Raw genomic sequence first — 19,361 nt, 5'->3', positions numbered from 1 at the left:
TGTGTTGCCTTTTGCGCGACTTCGCCTTGAAGTAGCCTGTCGTCGTAGTGCGCGCGGCGTGCGAACGACGCTCGTGCTGCGCGTACGTCGGTGGGGCTTGCTTCCCAGACACCCGAGTCATTGCCGCTCGTCTCTCAGTCGGATGATGTGGGAATGAGATGTGCTTTTAGTCCGAATGGTTCCTAACGGGTCGGGTCTCAGTGGTATTACACCGGGTTTCGACCCGGTTGCACTGGCTATCAACTACAGTAAAAGCTCTCACTTCCGGTAACGAGGTCCGACCATCTCCTAAGATTTGCCATTTTATTATAAAGGGACCACAATGAAGTACTATACACGTAAAATATATTTTAAAAGCTCAACTGCGAAGCACGAATTATAATATCTTCTACACTGACGTCTTCGTCATAAGTAGTGTCGTTGGAATCGCCGCACCTTTCATCTACACCGTTAAAAACAATTCCAGTATGGCGGAAGCAGTTTTCGATGGCCGACTTATCCTGCAGCTCTTGCCAGATCTCCTTGTTCCACCGCATTGCTTGCAACTGATCGACCGCGTAGGGCTTCTTCTTCAGCTTCTTCACGTCCTTGATCTTTTCGTACACCCAGAGAATCTGCCTTCTCCTGTACGCCCGCTTGAACAGTGCAATGATGCCGGCGTCCATGGGTTGCAAGTAGGTAGTAGTATGCGGGGGTAGGAACTCCACGCGAATGTTTGTACACACCAGATCGCCGGTCTTATGAGAAGACACGTTATCTAGCAGCAGCAAGATATGACGCCCTGCCGCTCGCATGTCCCGATCCAGATTGTGTAGCCATTCTCGGAATATCGGTCCTGTCATCCAGGCCTTCGCATTAGCCCGGTATGAGAAGCCGAGGCTTTCTGCAGAGCGCTTCTCAAAGCAATGAGGCTGCTTGGCGCGACCCAGGAACAACGGCGGTAGTGCGTCCGTGCCGTCAGCGTTCACCGTGAGAGCAAGCGTAATACGGGTCTTCTTCTTCTTGACTCCTCGCGCCCGCTTCGTACAAATAGAAATAGACCGAGCTGGGGCCATTGCGTAGCAAAGCCCCGTCTCGTCCATATTGTAGATGTCCTTTGCAGGGTAGAGATTCGTGATTTCTTGGAGTCGTTGACGACCTTGAGCTACAGCAGCGGGATCAGCGGATCCAGACTCGCCGGGTCGATTGCGGTAGCGAAGGCGATGCCTATGTTCAAATGCAGTGAGCCAGCCGTCGGAAAACCCCAGGTCCCATGCGTCGCACAGCTCACGCTGAATGTCGATCGCTTTCATCCTTATCAGCTCGCGGGACAGACAGACGTTCTGGGCCTCCACCGCCTGAATCCACGCCCACAGTCGCGCCTCCAGCGCCGCCGAGGTCACCTTCAGGGGCTTGCGGCGGTTACCATCGCCGTAGTCCTTGCTCATGATCAACGCAGCCTTCTTGAGTATGTCGGACACGGTCGACTGGGCTGGTGCGCGCTTGAGTTTGTAGTGTGCTTTTGTCCACGCTGCGAGCGCTGCTTGTGACATCGTGGGCAGTCGGCTGCCTTCTGTATGAGGCCTCGCTTCTGATGTATTTTCATTCAGGACCCCCTGGCGTTCTTGTACTTGTTTGGCTCAGTGAAAATTCTGGTATGAAGACCTGCTTCGGGCTGGCTGCTGTTGCTCTGTGGCAATGACTGGTGTGCAGTAGTTCGCGCCAAAACTCCCGCCAGGGTTTAGTAAAAATAAACCTTTCCAAATAGATTACATCGTTTTATTCGGGATATTAATTTATACCAGTACCGGACGTGGGGCGCTTACTGTAAACAAGTGTCAGTACGTGTATGTCGTTCAAACGTGACCAGGCCGCTGTGAGGCACCGCTTCTGACAAACGTTTCCCCAACGCATACACCTTTGACGTTGTTCCTTCAAGGTGGAGGGAGATCTGCTCAAGGCTCTCCTCTCCTGGGCTGAGCGAGGGGCCCCACGCTCCATGCAGCGATTCCGTCACCGCCGTGACGACGACCCCAACGCAAGAAACGATTCACGCGAACTCTTCTCTTGCCCGCCGGTCAGCGGCACTGCAAGAAGAACCGCGACTTTTGTCACCAGCGGCACAAGAGGCCGACCGACCCAGCCATGGACGCGACTCGGGTTTCTCCATGTTCAGTCTATGGGGTGGATTCGACCAACACGTCAGCGAGCAAACTTTTCAAACAGCAAAGCTCATGCTCGGCGTCCGGCTCTGGCTCATGTTTGCGGGCTGGAGGACTCAACAGTCGAATGCGGCAGCTTCAACGTGTTGCACGAGATAAAAAGTAGCTGGCGCCACCGCGAATTCAGCTGAGGACTGCAGACAGCACTCCTCAAATCTGCCTCCTCCTGCTAGGAGCAGCTCTCAGATGTGCCTGTGGGCCTGCTTCCCGGTCACCTCGACACTCGTCGCATTGTTCACGGCCATGGTGGACTGGCCGAAGTTGGTAAGGTTTGATAGCAGTTTTTCTGACTGGCGACCTTTGAAGATCGATGTCGAGCATGGAGGCGGTCGGCCGCTGTGAAGGCTGTGGGTCTCCTACTCGGCTTTCGGTTGTCACCGCGGAGGGGGAACAGTGCAGTGAAGGCGTACGCGAGAGGTTACTGCTTCACTGGGTCAACTCGCTGCCTCTCACCAAGTGTTTGCTGGTCGAGGAGCTGCGTGATCTGCGCTTCGGAGATGTACTCTTTGAGGTTGTGCAGTGGTTGCAGGTACGGAGTTGGTAGATGACATGCCGATTGATGCCCTGCTGACAGTTAATCGTTGCATCTGAAGAGCAATTCGAGTGATGAAGGAACTGCGTCCGAAGCTTCAGCTGAGATCGATCTGTTGGCCGCTGATGCCGTTGCGGAGCGTCTTCGTCGCGTTGTCCAGTTTGCTGCTAGTGAATGCCGGAGTCAGGATGAAGATGCCATGTACATTGTCAACGACGCGGAGTGTGTGGCGCAGATGATGGAGGGAAGCAGTGAAGCAATCTGCGCAGTGCTCACCGTGTTGAAGAGACTCAGCATTCAGCGGATGCAGCAGCAGCAGTCGATTGAAAGCGATAGAGACGCTCTCCACCGTCGCCGTGCCCAAGAAGAAATGATTAAACACTCGCTGCAGCAGCCCCGATCGCCTCCTAAAGTGATAGAGGAGGTTGTCCAACCCAAGCAAAAATACAAGCGAGTGCAGTCGTCTCGAAGCCGGCCACATGTCCTCCAAAACGCACCCAAGTCTTCCAAGACCGCCCAAAGGAAAGGGTCGTTATCAACGGAATCAAAAGCGCCAAGGCCAAGTACCAAAGGCCCGACGACTGTAAAGAGAAAATCTCGTACCCGTCCTCGCTGCAGTTTAGCCTCCAGTACAAACCCAAGAAAGACTACCCAGTCTGAGATTTTTCACGATGAGCGTGGGCTTCGAGTGTTCGGGATGTTGGATCCGATAGCAAAATACCAGCCTCAAGGCGAGAGCCCACACGCTGATAGCTCCGATGAGGATGCACTTGCGATGCGATTTTGCAAGTGGGTGCAGCAAACGTTGCAGATTGGGATGCCTCTGAAGCAGATTTTCGTAATACGGGCGAAGAAGTGGAGATTAAATTCACCAAGACGCGTTCGACAAGTGTTTTCTAATGGAGTTTTGCTGTGTCGTATCGCTTTCGCTGTCCTTGAACGGTACGGCAAGAAACTTAAACAAAGTGTTCCTGACGCGAAGCTACTCCATTTCGACGGTCTCGCTGCCATAGCCGATCCTCAGACGCCTATTGACCGGCGGCACAATTTGGCATTAGCTCGGGCTGCGTTCGAATTCTTCGGGGTGTCTGCTAAAGCTGTTGCCTGCTTTGAAAATTTGCAGTGTCCGGGGAAGCTATGTTCATCTAAGGCGTTGTGGGGTGCTCTGGACAACCTCGTCCATCAAGTCAACAAACTTGCTCACGTCGATGAGGTCTCGAAGATACCCCACCCAGTGAAATCGGATGTCGCTAAAAGCCTCACTATTGCCAACAACGATGAAAATACTGCTGTTCACAATGTCGAAGGCACTGATGGTCCCAGTCCCACGCACGCCCAGGAACGTCAAAGGAAAGCAAGGAGGCCTGCGCTCTTAGATTCTTCATCCGTCGGGTGCGCTCCATTAAAGCGGAACTTGCCTTATATCACAAACGAACAGATGCATGCAGTGAACGAATGGCTAACGCTTGCCGGTCTGGATCCGAAGAAAGTAAGATATTGGTTGGGTTAGCCTGCTGCCTGGAAAAGACTAACACGCTTTGTACAATTCGCAGGCCCCAACCGGCGGTGTCTTGCTGGATTCGATGCGCAACGGTTCCTTGCTCTGGTAATCCGATGTTCATAGAGCACTGCTCCATTCTAGTCGTATACTGAAGTATCTGTGCCGTGCTGTTTGTAGTGCGCTATTGACTCAAGTGGTGAAGAGCGCATCCTTCCCGTTTTTCAAAACTCCTCGAACGTTGACGGAGATGCGGTAGGGTGACTCATTTTCTGTTGTCCAAGCGGATGGAGTTTTACTTATCGACTCCATTTGTTTGCTATTTTCTACTAGAGAAAATATTTCCAAGGCATTTGAAAAACTTGGCGAGCTACCAGGTGGACGGATCCCGTCGTGTTATTTGACTGCATCTGCAGAGCAGGCTGTTCTCATCGGCGATCGACAAGTCAGCTACGGGATTCTGTGGCACCTCTGGCAACTCTTTCGGGAGAAGCGTAAGACAGACTCGCTCGCTAATAGCGCGGTTCATGAATCCTCGAAGGTAAACCCGCGATCCAGGGAGAAGAAGGAGTTAGCGAGTCAGGGGCCAAGTCCAGTACACCCTTCTCCCTTGCAACTGGATATCCCCGCTGTGGCCCTGGTTGAGCATGGAAAATTCGCTGTTAAAGGTGACCACGCAACGTTAGTTCAGGTTAAGCTGCACGAAAGCTTTGCGCGCCGTCTTGCATGGAGTAAAAGTGACCCGCAAGATGACGACGATGATCTGTTTCCAGTACCAAAGGCACCCTTCTCGAGTCCAGTATACAGCGAGCCATTTCACCCTGGATCTTTCGAGGCTCGCGAGTACGAGTTGAACCACCAGGACATGGATATATTGCCGGTCCGCACCGAGTTTAGCACCACCGCTGCGGTGGCTCCAAGCAAACCTGGGCAAGATGAATCCGCTTTCAGAGCACCGAGCATTGCACTGTCAGAATTATCAGGTGCGTGCCAACTTTGATCGATCTGTGGCCGTGTACAGCAACACCTAACAATTTTGTGTAGGCGAAGAGACGGCGAGGGTAGCCCCAGTCAAGACAACCGACCGAAGCAATGAAGGGTTGATACATGTAGAGCCATCACCGATCAAAGCTTCAACAGCTCCAGCACGCTCGACTTCCGCATTATCGCGGGAACCTGTCGAGGAGATTTTGTCGTGGCTGAAAGGCTTGAACATTCACCTCAAGAACGCCTCCGCTCTCCAGGTGCGAATGCAGCATCGCATCAACACTAGTCGTCACTCCAAAACTCACACTATCCTACAACTGCGCAGGATCCATCAGCGACGTTGACGGAATTCCAGTCAGGCGTGTTGCTGTGCTGCATCGTTGAGAAGGTGGAGCTCATGCGCAGCATCCCAGGAATCACGCGGCCGTCCGGCAAGCAGCCACTCAGCAAAACCAGCTCACTGCACAACATCACCAAGGCGCTCGCCATCCTCCAGCAGAAGAAGGTAAGTCGTCCCCTCCTCCATCCCCATCCTCCAGCTCTAACATAACACTCCTCTGTTTTCAAGACCATGCCTCTCCACCTCCTCCGTCGCGCCGCCGCCATCTACGCCGGAGACCGCGCTGTAATCCTCCAACTCCTGCTCCAGATCCGGAAGGCGTATGGCCACCACCACGCCCCCCGTCAACGCCCCAAACAGCAGCAAGCGCACTCACCCGCAGCGTAGAATAACCCACCCCACCTTACTACCAAAAATGCACGTGTGTATGAATCAATAGGCTCTTCTACCGTCGACCATCTCCCCCTCCTCGTCGTCGTCTCTACTTCTGCCGCTGCTGCTTCCAGCGGTACACGGCGGGCATGCCGTTCTCGGCCGCCTTGACCTTCCTCTTGCGGCCCTTGGCCTGCACCTTGCGCTCCAGGTCGAGCTTGGCGCTCATGCGGCCGATCTTGTTGGCGCGCGCGAGGCGGTCGCGCATCTCGCGGTACTTGGCGTTCTTCTCCACCTGCATCTTGTGCTTGTGCTTGGGGTTGGCGGCCAGGTCGGGAAGCTGCTTGGTCTGCAGGTCCTTGGTGCGCAGGCGGTTGAAGGCGCGGTCCACGAGCTCGGGCGCCGTGTCGAAGTGCTGCGCCACGTCAAACGTCTCCAGCTGCCGGTCGTCCTCCACGAACACCGTGTGCTTGTTGCCCTTGCGCGCGTCCACGAAGTGCAGCCCGCGGTTGAGCTTCTCGGCCTTGCGCAGGTCCACGGCGCGCTTCATGTGCAGGTAGGCCAGGTCCTGCGTCTTGAGGGTGCGCAGCGCCTCCGAGTCCACCTGCTTGATGTGGTTGTGCGTGGACACGTGCACGCCGCCCTCCGTGCGCGCGTCCGCCATGCGCTGGTAGAACTCGTCCGGGTTGCGCAGCGCCGCCTTGAGCTGCAGCGTCTGCAGCCGCTTCTGCTTCTGGTTGTAGTCGCGCGCGCGCTTCACATAGTCCTTGTGCTTCTCCAGCAGCCCCAGCTTCTTGCGCTCGCGCAGCTGCCCGCGCTCCTTGTGCTCGCGCCGCTTCACCACGTTGCGCAGAGACGACATCCTGGCTCCTTCCTACTGCTTAGTGACGGGCTTAATTGGAGGAATGGCTGGCCTACCATTAGGGTACGTGGTTACACTTTTGAGGGTACTCGAAGGGTGCATTTGTACCCCCAAACACAGATTTGAATTTAATTTGTTGAAGCTTGTTGAAGTTGTCCGGTACACGTACCCCCCGCCACCAACTCTAGCCTACCGCTTCTGGTGGTTGAGGAACTGCAGCGCGAGAACGCGAAAGACTACGGCGAAGACCAGGAGCGCTCCAAAGTAGCGGCCGATGTCGTCGTGCTTCATGTTGTACGCGTCTTCGAGCAGCCCCTTGACCGTCACGTTGCCGACTGCGAGTGGGGCGTCTTGCAGCGGCTGGCATCTGATCTCCGGGCCAACATCGATGTAGTCACCCGTGACGGCGTTGAGCTCCGGGGTCGTGGAGCAGTCGCCATGCGTCAACGTAGCGAGGATCGGCATGGCGTAGCGCTGCGGGGTGATCGTGTAGAGCCACTGGTAGCCGGCGGAGATGGAGCTGCCCTGCGGATTGAACCCGACGAAGAGGAAGAAGACCGTGGACACGACGGACCCGGCAAGTGACGCCATGACGATGTTTGGCAGCACGAACGCGAGCAGGTGGCCCGCGTAGACGTCCACAAGAATCGAGAGGGACGTGGCCAGCCAGAACAAAAGGAACTTGACGAATCCGGTGAAGCTCATGAAGAGGAACAGGAGCGCCGAAATGATCAACCCCTTCGCGAAGACATACGGGATTTCCACGACCGTCCCAGCAGCAAAGTAAGACAGGTAGAAAGCTGCGCAGTCGTTGAAAGCGAACGGAATTGAGCTATTGAAGGACACGAACCCTTGGAACTGGAACGCGACGAAAATGATGCCGAGGCCCGAGGCCACCCCCTGATACGAAGTCGTGGATAAATCCATACCGACAAGTCCCAGCACGATGATACTTCCAAGTGCTACACCCAGCAGTGTGAGGCTGTGCGCCGGAGACCGCCAGTACATGATGAAAAACCGCTGAAGCAGGAATTTCAACTGCACCACCGTAGAAGCTGCTCGCTTACGATGATATCAAAGGTGGGGCATCAGGAGACGAACGTCCAACGCCGTCCTCCTCCAAAACCACATCCAGCTGCGATTTGAGTACGCTCTCGTTAAATCGCTGCACGAAATCCTTGTCATCTCCTTCAGAAACCGGATTGTTGACACCAGCGCCGATGCATTCGAGCATCCAGGTTGCAGGGTTGTACTTTTCAGGCAGCGGTTGCACACCTGGGATCGCCTCAAAGTAGTCAACCAGCGTCTGACAGTCCTGAGCTCGCCGAAGTATACCGTCTCACCGCCACATTTGAGCAGTAGCAGGTTAGTACGACGGCTGGTGAATTGTACAGATAACCGTACGCCCAGAGTTCGCGACCTTGCAGATACTGTCCATGATCATCTTGGCGAAGCGCGCGTCCAGGCCGCTCGTGGGTTCATCCAGAAAGAGCACACTCGGCTGGGCCGCTAGCTCCACGCCAATCGTCAGTCGCTTCAGCTCCCGCGTGCCATGTGATCCGCCACATTCTCAAGGCCCAGCAAGTTCACGATTTCATTCACGGACTCGAGCTTGGCACTCGCTGGAATGTCACTGTCCTGACGGAGAAAGGCACTGAAAGTGAGCGCCTCGCGGAATGTCGCCGTCTCGGAGTGAATATCCGTCTGCTCGCAGTACCCCGTGCACCGCCGGATAGCAAGCTCCGTCGCCTCGTGACCGTTGAGCAGAATCTTACCCCTGATAGAGCCCGTGTTCTTCCGCCCGGCGATCACATCCATGAGAGTTGTCTTGCCGGCACCGGAGGAGCCCATGAGCGCTGTGATGGTCCCCGGACGCGCGAACCCGCTGATTCCCTTCAGTAAGTTGATGGACTCCGTTGGTTTGCTCGGGTTGGGAACGGAATACCACAGGTCCTTGAACGCCACCGTCACTGGCACGAACGCTTTGAGAGGTTCTTGGATATCAATCGATACGGCGTTACTCGGTGATTTTGATGGCGTAGTTCGACTGCCTTCCTTCGGAGTTGCCGCAAGCTGATAGTGATCAGAACCGTCGTCCTCGTCGCTCATCGTTGCTGACTTAACTGCTCGGAACTCCCCCTAGTAGCGCTTGTATTCGAGTGCGAGATAGCTGAGAATGGTGAATGCGAGGATCAGCCCGATGAGGTAAACGATGCCGAAGACAACCCACTCCTTCCCCGGCGGAATGATGTACACACCCAAGTAGTACTCGCCCATAGTCTTACCAAACTGATCGCAGTAGTCCACGTCCTCGTACATGCACACATCAAATGTTGCAGACCGATACTGGTTCACAGCCAGCGCACGGAAACCCCGAGCCATCGGGTTTAGCCAATGGAGCCACGACAGGTATGCTCCTTAGTGACGATGACACCAGGATGACTTGAAGAATTCCTAGAGCGAGCGGGTTCGTGACGTAGATGTTTGGAGATATCGCTGCGACGAAGAAGAAGATCAGAACGGCGGCCATGACGATAAGGAAGACGACGAGCTCGTACACGATGAAGCTCCCGGCGTTAGCCTCAAGACCACCAATCCAGTACAGGAAGGCTCCGAAAACGAAACTCTCTGGTAGCGCTATCAGGACTTGGCTGACGACTTCGCGAGCACATACGCAGACGTCTGGAAAAAGCTCGCCGATCGCTGCTTGTAGAAAAGATCTCGCATCTCGATGAACATCGAGCGCTGCGAAGTCTGTTCAAAGAGCGGGCCCCGACACAAAGAGCACTCCAAGCACCAACGGCGCATTCGTGGGAATCGCGTCCATGAACACCGTGCCTGCCACCAGTGCCGTCAATAGGACCAAGACCATCCGACTGCGGACCGTGTTGACGTCCCGCATGATGAGCATCAGCTGCCTAGCCACGAGTGTACGGATGTTCGCCCACACAGATCGCTGGAACTGTGGCATTGCTTCGGCATACTCACTCCACTTGCCTCGAATTTCATGGTTGAATAAAGTCGCCAAAAGACTGAGATTGCCCTGGTGAATGCTGGAAGAACGGAACTTGTCCGCGTACTCGCTCGCTAGGCGGGGAGCCTTTGCTCCTCCAAAAGGACCAGCAGTCGACGTGGATTCGTACGCGTACTGCTGAGAAGTTCCGAGGTCCAGCAAGAAATCCGCGACGTCTCGGTTCGGAGGACAGCTGAGTCCCAGCTCACGAAAGTACTCGACAACCATCTCTTGAGGCCCATAATACATCACTTCGCCCTCGTTCAGGAGAATAATGTCATCAAAGAGCGCGGACACGTCAGGGGACGGCTGCAAGTGCGAAATCACTATTGCCTTGCCAAGGGTCCGAGCGATGGTGCGTTGGGTGTGAATGATGTCAAAGGTGGCCGCGCTGTCAAGCCCAGTGCTGTAACGGATGCAATGCCTCCGTTGAGCACATCGTGGATCGAATCTGGTCGCACGGATTTATGCAGTGTTTGCGACCACGTTGTAGATATGAAGTCCTGTTGTTTACTTTTGTTCACTGTAGTTTACGAGCCAAAATGAATGGCCACAAGAGTGTAGCTGGCGTAGCAGACTAAAGAATCAATTCACTCCTCAATTTTCCATCGTGAGCGCTAGTCACATGACAAGTGCTGATCGTCCATGAACACGGCACGCTGCATCCCGAGAACCATTTCACCAGTCGTCACGCGCTTCTTCTCTCCACCCGACACGCCACGCACCAAGTTGTCGCCAACAATGGTACCCAGCAGTTCTGCAGGTCAAGCTGCTCCTTGATCACCTCGGGGTAGTTCTGAAACATGTCGATGGCAGATTTGAGGGCTTGTTGACTCGCGTGATCCGCGTCTCGCCCCAGCAACACCGTAGCGTGACTACCTCCACCGGTGTTGAAGACGTGCGCGAATGACAACGTCTCCTTGACCGACAGTAGTGGGAAATGGAGATCAGTGTGAGGCACGTACGCCGCCAGTTGTGGCAGCTTGTTGGCGATGGAGTGTTGAGGCACGCCGTTGTACGTGATATCACCAGCCAGCCGAACATGGTGTCCGAGACGCCCACTCAGCGCCTTGAGCAGCGTCGACTTTCCCGATCCCGGTTGCCCAAGGACCAACGTCATGGTCCCAGGACGTAGCACACCGCTCACTCCATTGAGAATCACACGCTGCTCCGACTTCCTTGAGGACAGCAGGGTCTCCGCTGCACGCTTGAGCGTATTCCAAAGCGTCGGCAGTTCCGGAGAGGCTTCTTCTTCATCGTCTCGCTGCGACTTGACCGTGGACGCCTTGCAGGATACCGAGAGATCCGAGAAGCGGATTTCAAGATGCGGTTGCGAATGGCCAAGCGCTTCCTCCAGTTTGTCCGCGAAGGATTCGTAGAAGACTTGAGCATTGGTAGTTGTCAAAGACTGGCCTGAGTCTGGCTCACCAAGTCTCATGATCGGAAAGTGTGCTGGTTTGCTGGGGGTTAAGAGGTAAATTGAAAAGCGAGTTGCCCCACTCAACGCATCGCCAACGGTGGGTCTACGGACCACAGGCTTATAGAATTCCCTTGTTAAACGAGCTCATCCATGCGTGGGATTGCATCATTCCAGCAATGACGCAATCTTGTGTTGTGGACAGTCGCCGGGGCAAGATGACGGAGACATCGCTGTCGATGCAACCAACACACTAGAGCGCGTGGACGACTTGTCGACCATAGAGGCTCTAAAGTAGAGCAGTAGGTACAAGCCAATGAACCACGAAATCCCAAATTTGACCCCCCCCCCCCAACAAACCCACGTCGCCAGTACCTACATAATCATTAACGACCTCCACTCACTCACCCGCGAGAGCGGACACATATCGTTGCTCAGCTCTGTTATACGACTATCGCATGAAAGCAGCAAGGAGTTTTGCAGCCATCTTGAGAAGAAGATGGATGGAGGCGTCCATGCATCAAAACTATACTTGGTGTGCACCACATACCCCGTGTACCATACAAACACCGAGTCATTTTCATTATCATTTTCATCTCAACGTGATGGCCAAGTCGGGGACTGCTGCCCAGCTGCGCGCCTCGGCGTTCCTGCGGCGCGGCGCCTGGGAGCTGCGTCAGGGCCAATGCACCGGGGCTGCGGCCACGCTACTTCTGCTGTTCTGGCTGTCGGTTCTGAGTCTGACCCTCTGGGTCTCCCCTCCGACGCTGACGTCGCAACTGTCAAACCTTCGGAAGCAGTTCCAAGCGAGCGGCGACGAGAACCCGCTGCGGTGGGGGGACGGTGATAGCGCCGTCATACTCAAGGGGCAGCATCTAAAGCGGTTGCTGCCAACTCAGTACCCGAACGGAGCTACCAACAAGTTCCAGTGTGACCTGCCGTCGCTGCGGTACGAGTGCGACCTGAATGCGGAGGAAGGCTGCAAGGCCTACCCGCAATTGTTCCCGTCCGCTGCGCTCTTCGACAATTGGAAACCGGAGGACACGCAGATTCCCCGTGCCATTTTTGATAGTATCTGCCACTTTAACGTTTCCGACCCGGTGAGTATTGAACGACAAGTTGCTGAGTTGTGGTTTACTAAGTGTTCGTTTTGTTTGTGTTTATGTGTAGTACGAGTTCCGCCTGGCTCAGATGTTTCGGGAGATGGAGGTTCCGTTTGTGACCTACGGCGTGCCGGAGCTTACTGCGGCTACGGAACTGTGGACGGACGAGTACCTGACGCAGAAGCTGGGTCCGACGGCGCGCTACAAGGTTCACGTGGCAAACGACACCCACTTCATTTACTACCAGAAGGGCAAGCAGGTTGCAGGTCAGAAGGACCCTTATGAGTCGCGCTGGATGACGTACCCGCAGTTTGTGAAGGCGGTGAACGATGTCAAGCTACCCGAGGAACTTGGGGAACCGCACGAGTACTACTACTTCATGCTGAAGAAGAACGACTTTCTGAACCGAGCAGCATTCATCTACGAAGATCTTCGGTTCCTGAGCGCAGTGCAACCAAAGCACGACCCACGCTTCGGTGACCTCTATATTCGAGATGTCTCTATCGCCAAGGAGCACGGGATGCGCTGTCGTCTTGGAATGCGAGGTATTATTGCTGAGGGTCACATCGATGGCGGCTTCAACCATATCTCCATGATCCGTGGAACCAAGCGCTATGTGATATCCCCGCCAAGCTCGTGCAAGTGCCTGGGTCTGATGACTTCGGGTCAGTCTGCGCGTCACACGACGTTCAACTGGTCGGACACGAGTGTCCTGCCCGAGACCGCGCGCAATTGTCCCGCGGCGGAGGTGGCGCTCACGGCTGGCGAGGTTTTGTATCTGCCATCGTTCTGGTATCACCATATCGTCTCGTTGGACACGAGCATTCAGTGCAACCTACGCTCTGGTGACGCTATTCGCGATGACATGAAGGGGTTCCTGATGGACTGTGGCTTCGGCCGTGGTGGTTGAGCTCGTTGGCAAGAGGAATTCGATGAAATTTTGCACACGTAATGTATTGGGGTGAATGCTTATTGTAGTGTCGGTGGTCTTTCAGAACGATTCAAGTACTCGATAAACGTCGAAGCTCACAAGTTTGGCGACAAGATATGGCGAACAGAGCCCGTCGGTTAATTCTGCACTTGGGCGCTCACCGTCCCTGCAGCGTTTGCCGCGGCGGCAATGCCGAACTTGGCCACGGAATCCGATGTGAGCAGGCCGAACGACTTCTCGAACGCGCTGGTCTTGTATGGCGTGTCGAACGCCTGGAAGAAGAACGACTCGCTCTTGGACTTGCTCCACTCCTTGTAGTCGCTGTAGAACGTCTTCAAGCCATCCGCGCTGCCGACGTTACCCGAGAGCGTTCCTTCCGAGGGCCATCCAGTCTCCGTCAGCATCAACTTGCCGGCAAAGTTCGCCTCCATGGCCTTCCACTGGTTGTCGAGCACGTTGATGGCGTTGTCCGCAGTGGTCTGCGGATTGAAGTACGGCTGAACGTTCACGCCCAGCACGTCGCAAGCCGCTACAAGCTCCGACCAGCCGGCAATGCCGGCGTAGTTGATGACCTCGGTGTTGCGCTGCACCGTGCCGACCTTGACCGTGGCTGGTACCAGCGACTTGATGCTCTTGATGAGGCCGATCATGTCGCTGGGCACAGCTTTTGCGCCTGCGAGGTTCTCATTCCCGACAAAGATGTAGCCCACGCCACCGCTGAGCGCGGCCGTGAGAGCAGCGTCCTTCTGCTCAACGTAGTCGGACTGAGGGTACGGCACGCCCAGAGCGACCGTGATGTTGTGTGTTGCAATGGTCTGGCCCAGGTTCGTGTTGCCGAACTTAGAGATGTACGTGCGGACTGCGGTGAAGCCCTGGCTCTTTAGGGTCTTTATGTCTTGGTTGACGCTGCTGGCGTCCATGGCGCCGCTCGCGGCGTGGTTCGGGTCGTAGCAGACGCCGTTGGCGCTCACTTGAGCTGCGAGCATTGCGACGGCAGCGAAGATCGGAGCGAAGAACTTCATGGCCTTGATTGGGATCGGTGTGCTTTGCGCGGTTGAGTGCAAATGGAGAAGTGGCCATGGACAGCGAGCAGCTCCGGCCCGAAATGAAGCGGGTATCCAGCGGTGGCGTGCTCGTAAGCTGTAACAGCTACTCCCCAATTTCAAAGGAGCACGACGCTGACTGCTTCCCGCCTTTGGTCGCACAGGCATCGCGTGCGCCTGGAACACGCCGATGCATTTGAAAGTTTCATTCATTGAAACCCCCGCCATGAAAACTTACCATCGAACAGCGCAAACGTGCTGTATACTACGACAGCGCGAAGGTGTCTGCCGACGGCGGCGAAAGCCTGCATGGGGAGACGCTCTGGAGCTCGGTGTCACACAGGACAGGCGTCGTTAGCGTTCGCGCGCGCGAAGGCACGCGGCTGTCCAGTCCGGAGGCCAATGCTCGAGTGATTTCAAGGCTTTCAAGCTGAACACGTAGCCATACATCCTCTGGGCAAATTACGCGTTGTTGTGTTACTGTTGGATTATTTTACTACTGGTTAGCATAGCTTAGCTGGCCGACGCCGTCATCCCCATCCGGAAGAATCGACTGGCGGCGGCGCTCAATGGCATCGGAGTGACAGACGTCGGCACGGGTGGGTGGAACTGCTCGATGTCTTCGCACAGCAAGTTGATCAGCGCGTCCTTGGACAGCTGATCGTCGGGCAGGTCGAACGAGAAGTCGAACGCAGTCGACACCACGAGGTCGTTTTCGTCGAAGAAAGTGGCCAGGTACGGGTGGCGCAGCGCCGCGTCCACTGAAATACGCTTCTCCGGGTTGAAGAACAGCATCTTGCTCAGTAGATCGATCGCCTCCGAGCTCACGGCGTTCTCCGTGCCGCTGCCGGCGAACACGTCGCGCCACTTTTTCGGCTTGGAGATCGCGAGCTTCGTGAGGAAGCGCATCGCCTTGGTGTTCTTCACAAACCCAATGTCCTCCTGCTTTGGCGTGCCCAGGAACTTGATGATGAGCTTAAGCTGGTGCAAATAGTCGTTTCCGGGGAACAGCGGCTCGCGCAACAGCATTTCTGCGAAGATGCAACCCACCGCCCACACGTCGATAGCTGTAGTGTAGTGCAGACAGTTCAACATGATCTCTGGCGCGCGGTACCACCGCGTGACCACGTACTCCGTTAGTTCACCAGGCTGCAGCAGCTCCTCTTGTCCGCCGACCCCTCCACGAGCGAGGCCGAAGTCGCACACCTTAAGGTCGCAGTTCGCGTTCAACAAAATGTTGCTGGGCTTCATGTCACGGTGCAGCACGCCGGCCGAGTGGATGTGGTGCAGCGCGCACAGCATTTGGTACAAAAAGTACTTGACGTGGTCGTCCGACATGGGCTGCATCGAGTAGATCACCTGGTGCAGGTCGGTCTCCATGAGCTCGGTGATGATGTACATGTCATCAAACTGCTTGCGAGAAGGAGGGGGCGACAGATCCAGCAGCCGCGTGATGTTCTTGTGGTTGAAGTGGCCCAGCAGCCGCACCTCGCGCAAAATACGTTTAGCATCCACCAGGTCCTCGAAGATGTTGGTGATCTTCTTTACGGCCAGGTTCTCCCCACCGTTCACTACGTCCTTGACTGCGATAACTGCACCGTACGCTCCGTTGCCAATGGGTTTAACTAGCTGGTAGCGAGTATCCAGAGTGAAAACCTGTCCGTTCGCATTGAACGAGTGTGTCTGTGGCCGCAGCGTCGGGAATAAACCGGAGCTGCTAGTTGTGGCGCCAAAGGCAGCACGAGGGAGACGGCCGCGTCCGTTTGCTACTGCCGATCTTGAGCCAGCTTTCGTGTACTCGTCCTCCAGCCCCACGCTTTGGTAAGCAGCAACGCCCCTGCCTGCCAAAACTGCACTTTTGTATGGTGCCACCGAACTTTGAGTGGCGAGATCTCCAGCAAGAGAGTCTTCTTCCGAGTCGTCATCGCCCTGGTTGTCCTCCTGGTTGTTGCCTTCCTTTTCGTCCGCGGCGTTGTTATTGTCCGTATCCACTAAATTCTGTGAGTTCGATGATCCACTCCCACTTGATCGATACTCGGGCGTGCAGCAATACTCGATCGCCCTCCTCGCCGGCAGTTCTTCATCCTCCAAAGCTGGGGTGACTCTGTCGTATCGTTCATCCGCGGGCGGTTTCGTTTCGTCCTCGTCTTCCTCCCCAACGGCATCTTTCCTCGCCGCACGAATCTCCTCCGCTGGAATATCCTCCTCGTAGTGATTGTTGTTGCTGCACTCGCTGCTGGTGAAGCTGATGGCGCTCAGGTTGTGGTCGCGGTCCCTCGTCATCACCAGCATACTGGACCGCCGGCCTTCATCTCCGAACATGGGCACGATCTTGGCCGCTGGCTCCGTCACGGGGTTCCAGCCGGCGGCGTCTCCGTGTCGGTACTGCCGCTCCTCGGCCTGGAGCACGAGCCTGCTGATGCACGAGTTGAGCATCTGCAGCCACTTGACGAGCGTCCGCTCGTCGGTCGCCGCGAGTCGCAGCAGCTGCGACGCGCTCTCTTCCCTGGTGTCGTCGTCTGCGTCCCGGGCCCCTGCGATCTCCACGCGCTGATGCGCCGCCGCCAGCTGCAGCTCCAGCGCGTGCTTGACCTGTCGGTGCGTGCGCAGGTCCGAGACCACGTCGTCCGGGGACAGCGTGGCGATGGCCACGAGGCGGCCGGGCCTTCTGGTCTCCGGCAGGAAGTGGAACTGCCGGAGCGTGAACGTGAACTGGCTGCCGAGCGTGTCACCGGCACCGGCACCGACCAGCGCCTGCTCCAGCACGAAGTAGCAGGGCTTGGAGCGCCAGTAGCGCGTCTGCGCCAGCTCCGTGAGCACGCCCTCCAGCAGCACCTGCGCGGCGTCGGCGGGCGGCGTGCGCACCTCCTGCGGCCGGCTCTTGCGCTGCAGGCTGAGCGAGCGCAGCAGCGCGCGCATGGGCGAGTCCACGTGCGTCTTGGTCTCCTCCTCCTCGCCGTACAGCGAGCGGCTCAGCGGCCGCGGCGCCGCGGGTGACCGGTCCTTGCGCCGGAACAGGCGCGACAGCAGCGTCTGCGAGCGCGCGCCGCCGCCGCTGCCCGGGCCCGCGGGCACGGGGGACGCCACGCGGCGCAGCAGCGACGACGGCGCCGAGAGCGGGGAGCGCGCGGGCGTCGTCATGCGTTGCGTCGTTGCGGGGTAGTCGGGAGCTGCTCGAGTGTGTGACCGACAGTAGGTGGGGGCAACTACTCAAGATTTCCTCCAAGAGGCGTGCGGCCTACTGGCCCCTTCTATATTTAGGCTCGGGCTCCTACAAAACAAGATTCGACCAATGAAAGCGCATCTGCTATGACACGATATCAGGACGTGTAGGTTGGGCTGAAGGTCTGAGACCGCTTCAACTTGCAGCGGCCGAGTCTCCGTCTACGGTACTACGGCTGGTTGCGACCAACTCGTCCTTCAGGCCGTGTCGTTCATCAGCTTGTTGAGCTGCTTACAGGCGAGGGATAAACTGATGAAACATCTCCAAACTACCAGTAAAACCATCCTCGCAGCATTTTACTTAACCAATCGCTTCCCGGGCACTGCTACAGCGCTCATGCTAGCGCTCGCATTTGGCGCGTTTGCGACCCTGGGACTGCTCTAGCTTTTTTTCACGCGGACGCTTGATAGTGTCTCCACCCTTATTGTGACAGTGGCTGGTGCCCTTACTACCGTCATCGACCGCGTTCACACCAAAATTCTTGCTGCTGCAGCCTGGCGCGCACGCAAGTGCTTTACGTGCGCTCTTCAACAGCTTGGCGCTATTCGCCGTGACCGATAACTTTGCATACGAACTAACGCTCTGTTTCTCATCGTCACCGCGATCGTCCACCACAAGCCCCAGCGGGTCATACTGAGACTTCACCATGTTTGCCAGCATCGAACGCTCAGGAACGAGAATACGGCGCTGTTCAGTGAACGGAGGCAGATCGTGAAAACAGGCTCCTTCTCCTTCCCCTCCTGTGTCTCCTCCGATATAATCGTGACGCCGGGGTTGGTCTCGTTCTTCGCCAGGCTCTCTGCTCTCATCTCAGAGGCACCAACCGTGTTGCCTCCCACCGCTTCCATGCCGTCTTCCTTCGCTGTCGCCTCACCCCGCTGGTGTGGCGATTTTTGCAAACTATCTTTCATTGTCGTGGTGTAAATGCAGTTACCGTCGGCCTCTTGACCGCGCGCAGTCATATAGATACGAATGGTATCATGGACACCCGTGAAGCTCAGCTGGTTCTCGTCCACCGGATCCCCGCTCAATTCATCGGTATTCCTCCGTTGACGAGCTTAAATTGCCGAGGTTCTTCTTTCAAACCCAAACGAAGGCCATCGTTTCTTCGTCGCCGTCTCGCAAAGTCTTTCGTGGGTTGGGAAACTATTCCCCACTTGAATCAACATCATCAACACCTCATGCCCCTCCTGCTCACCCCTCGTAGTCTCCCCACCGACTGGCCTGCTGTTGGATCTCTTCTTAAACATCGGGATCAACAAATCGGCTCCACTTTGGTTACGTGGGAAAATACCTGCGGCCCGACGCCCCAGCAAAAACCACAGCGTGTCTTCATTCGGCTCGAGATGCAACTGCACAAAGTGGGTGAACCCCACGTACCAGCCTTCCCACTTCGAGCGCCGCACTTTGAATTCTGGTCCCTTCGTGATTTCACTGTCCATCTTCTTACGATATATCGGTCTCTCCTTGTTGCCTTGCAGCACGTCTAAGAACTGCTGCACCGGTACAAATTGCCCGATCGTGTGGTAGCACTGGGAAAAATCTTTGTCCCCCATCACACACTTGTCCATCGCCAGAAGCAGCAAAATGCGAGCAACCATCTCGCCAACTTCGCCAGATCCAGCGCTTCGTCCAAAACCAAATTCTTGAGCTGCGGCAGGATATACTTTGCCAGACCATGTTTCAGTTCATACCACACTTTCATCGCTCCTAAGGCAAGCACCGGGTCCGAAGCGTAGCTGCTCACTAAACCCTCTCGCTTGAAGTTCACATACGCGAGAATCGCCATGAAGTCGGCAGTCGCCCGAGATGCCAGAGCCGACGTTGAATGCGGGCGCA

General features: G+C 56.1%; 8 protein-coding genes across 8 annotated transcripts; 1 reads left to right on the top strand and 7 right to left on the bottom strand.

Annotated features, from left to right (window-relative positions):
* Positions 1-422: 422 nt before the first annotated feature.
* Positions 423-1,229, bottom strand: PHYSODRAFT_407819 (hypothetical protein; the record flags this gene model as incomplete). The annotated part of the gene is made up of 1 exon (XM_009515477.1): positions 423-1,229. A coding segment is annotated over one exon (807 nt), but the record flags the coding sequence as incomplete, so codon positions are not given.
* Positions 1,230-6,039: 4,810 nt separating this feature from the next.
* Positions 6,040-6,792, bottom strand: PHYSODRAFT_248257 (hypothetical protein; the record flags this gene model as incomplete). The annotated part of the gene is made up of 1 exon (XM_009515476.1): positions 6,040-6,792. One exon carries the CDS (start codon positions 6,790-6,792, stop codon positions 6,040-6,042), a length of 753 nt encoding a protein of 250 aa, XP_009513771.1.
* Positions 6,793-6,981: 189 nt separating this feature from the next.
* PHYSODRAFT_320431 (hypothetical protein) lies at positions 6,982-8,901 on the bottom strand (the record flags this gene model as incomplete). The annotated part of the gene is made up of 4 exons (XM_009515475.1): positions 6,982-7,830; positions 7,901-8,130; positions 8,197-8,305; positions 8,359-8,901. The coding sequence occupies 4 exons, from the start codon at positions 8,899-8,901 to the stop codon at positions 6,982-6,984; spliced, it is 1,731 nt and encodes a 576-aa protein (XP_009513770.1).
* Positions 8,902-8,931: 30 nt separating this feature from the next.
* PHYSODRAFT_248333 (hypothetical protein) lies at positions 8,932-11,243 on the bottom strand (the record flags this gene model as incomplete). The annotated part of the gene is made up of 5 exons (XM_009515474.1): positions 8,932-9,138; positions 9,227-9,443; positions 9,467-9,537; positions 9,590-10,211; positions 10,531-11,243. 5 exons carry the CDS (start codon positions 11,241-11,243, stop codon positions 8,932-8,934), a joined length of 1,830 nt encoding a protein of 609 aa, XP_009513769.1.
* Positions 11,244-12,004: 761 nt separating this feature from the next.
* PHYSODRAFT_443642 (hypothetical protein) lies at positions 12,005-12,602 on the top strand (the record flags this gene model as incomplete). The annotated part of the gene is made up of 2 exons (XM_009515473.1): positions 12,005-12,322; positions 12,393-12,602. Coding segments are annotated over 2 exons (528 nt in total), but the record flags the coding sequence as incomplete, so codon positions are not given.
* Positions 12,603-13,393: 791 nt separating this feature from the next.
* PHYSODRAFT_466741 (hypothetical protein) lies at positions 13,394-14,278 on the bottom strand (the record flags this gene model as incomplete). Its single annotated transcript, XM_009515472.1, has 1 exon — positions 13,394-14,278. The coding sequence occupies one exon, from the start codon at positions 14,276-14,278 to the stop codon at positions 13,394-13,396; it is 885 nt and encodes a 294-aa protein (XP_009513767.1).
* A 534-nt stretch (positions 14,279-14,812) lies between these two features.
* On the bottom strand, positions 14,813-17,440 carry PHYSODRAFT_551829 (hypothetical protein; the record flags this gene model as incomplete). Its single annotated transcript, XM_009515471.1, has 2 exons — positions 14,813-17,011; positions 17,066-17,440. 2 exons carry the CDS (start codon positions 17,438-17,440, stop codon positions 14,813-14,815), a joined length of 2,574 nt encoding a protein of 857 aa, XP_009513766.1.
* Positions 17,441-17,861: 421 nt separating this feature from the next.
* On the bottom strand, positions 17,862-19,311 carry PHYSODRAFT_320426 (hypothetical protein; the record flags this gene model as incomplete). Its single annotated transcript, XM_009515470.1, has 4 exons — positions 17,862-18,209; positions 18,242-18,529; positions 18,680-19,148; positions 19,217-19,311. 4 exons carry the CDS (start codon positions 19,309-19,311, stop codon positions 17,862-17,864), a joined length of 1,200 nt encoding a protein of 399 aa, XP_009513765.1.
* Between the last annotated feature and the right edge of the window lie 50 nt (positions 19,312-19,361).

Source organism: Phytophthora sojae (genome assembly GCF_000149755.1).
Source record: "Phytophthora sojae unplaced genomic scaffold PHYSOscaffold_1, whole genome shotgun sequence".
Lineage (NCBI taxonomy): Eukaryota > Oomycota > Peronosporomycetes > Peronosporales > Peronosporaceae > Phytophthora > Phytophthora sojae.
This window is presented reverse-complemented; position numbering and strand designations above follow the sequence as displayed.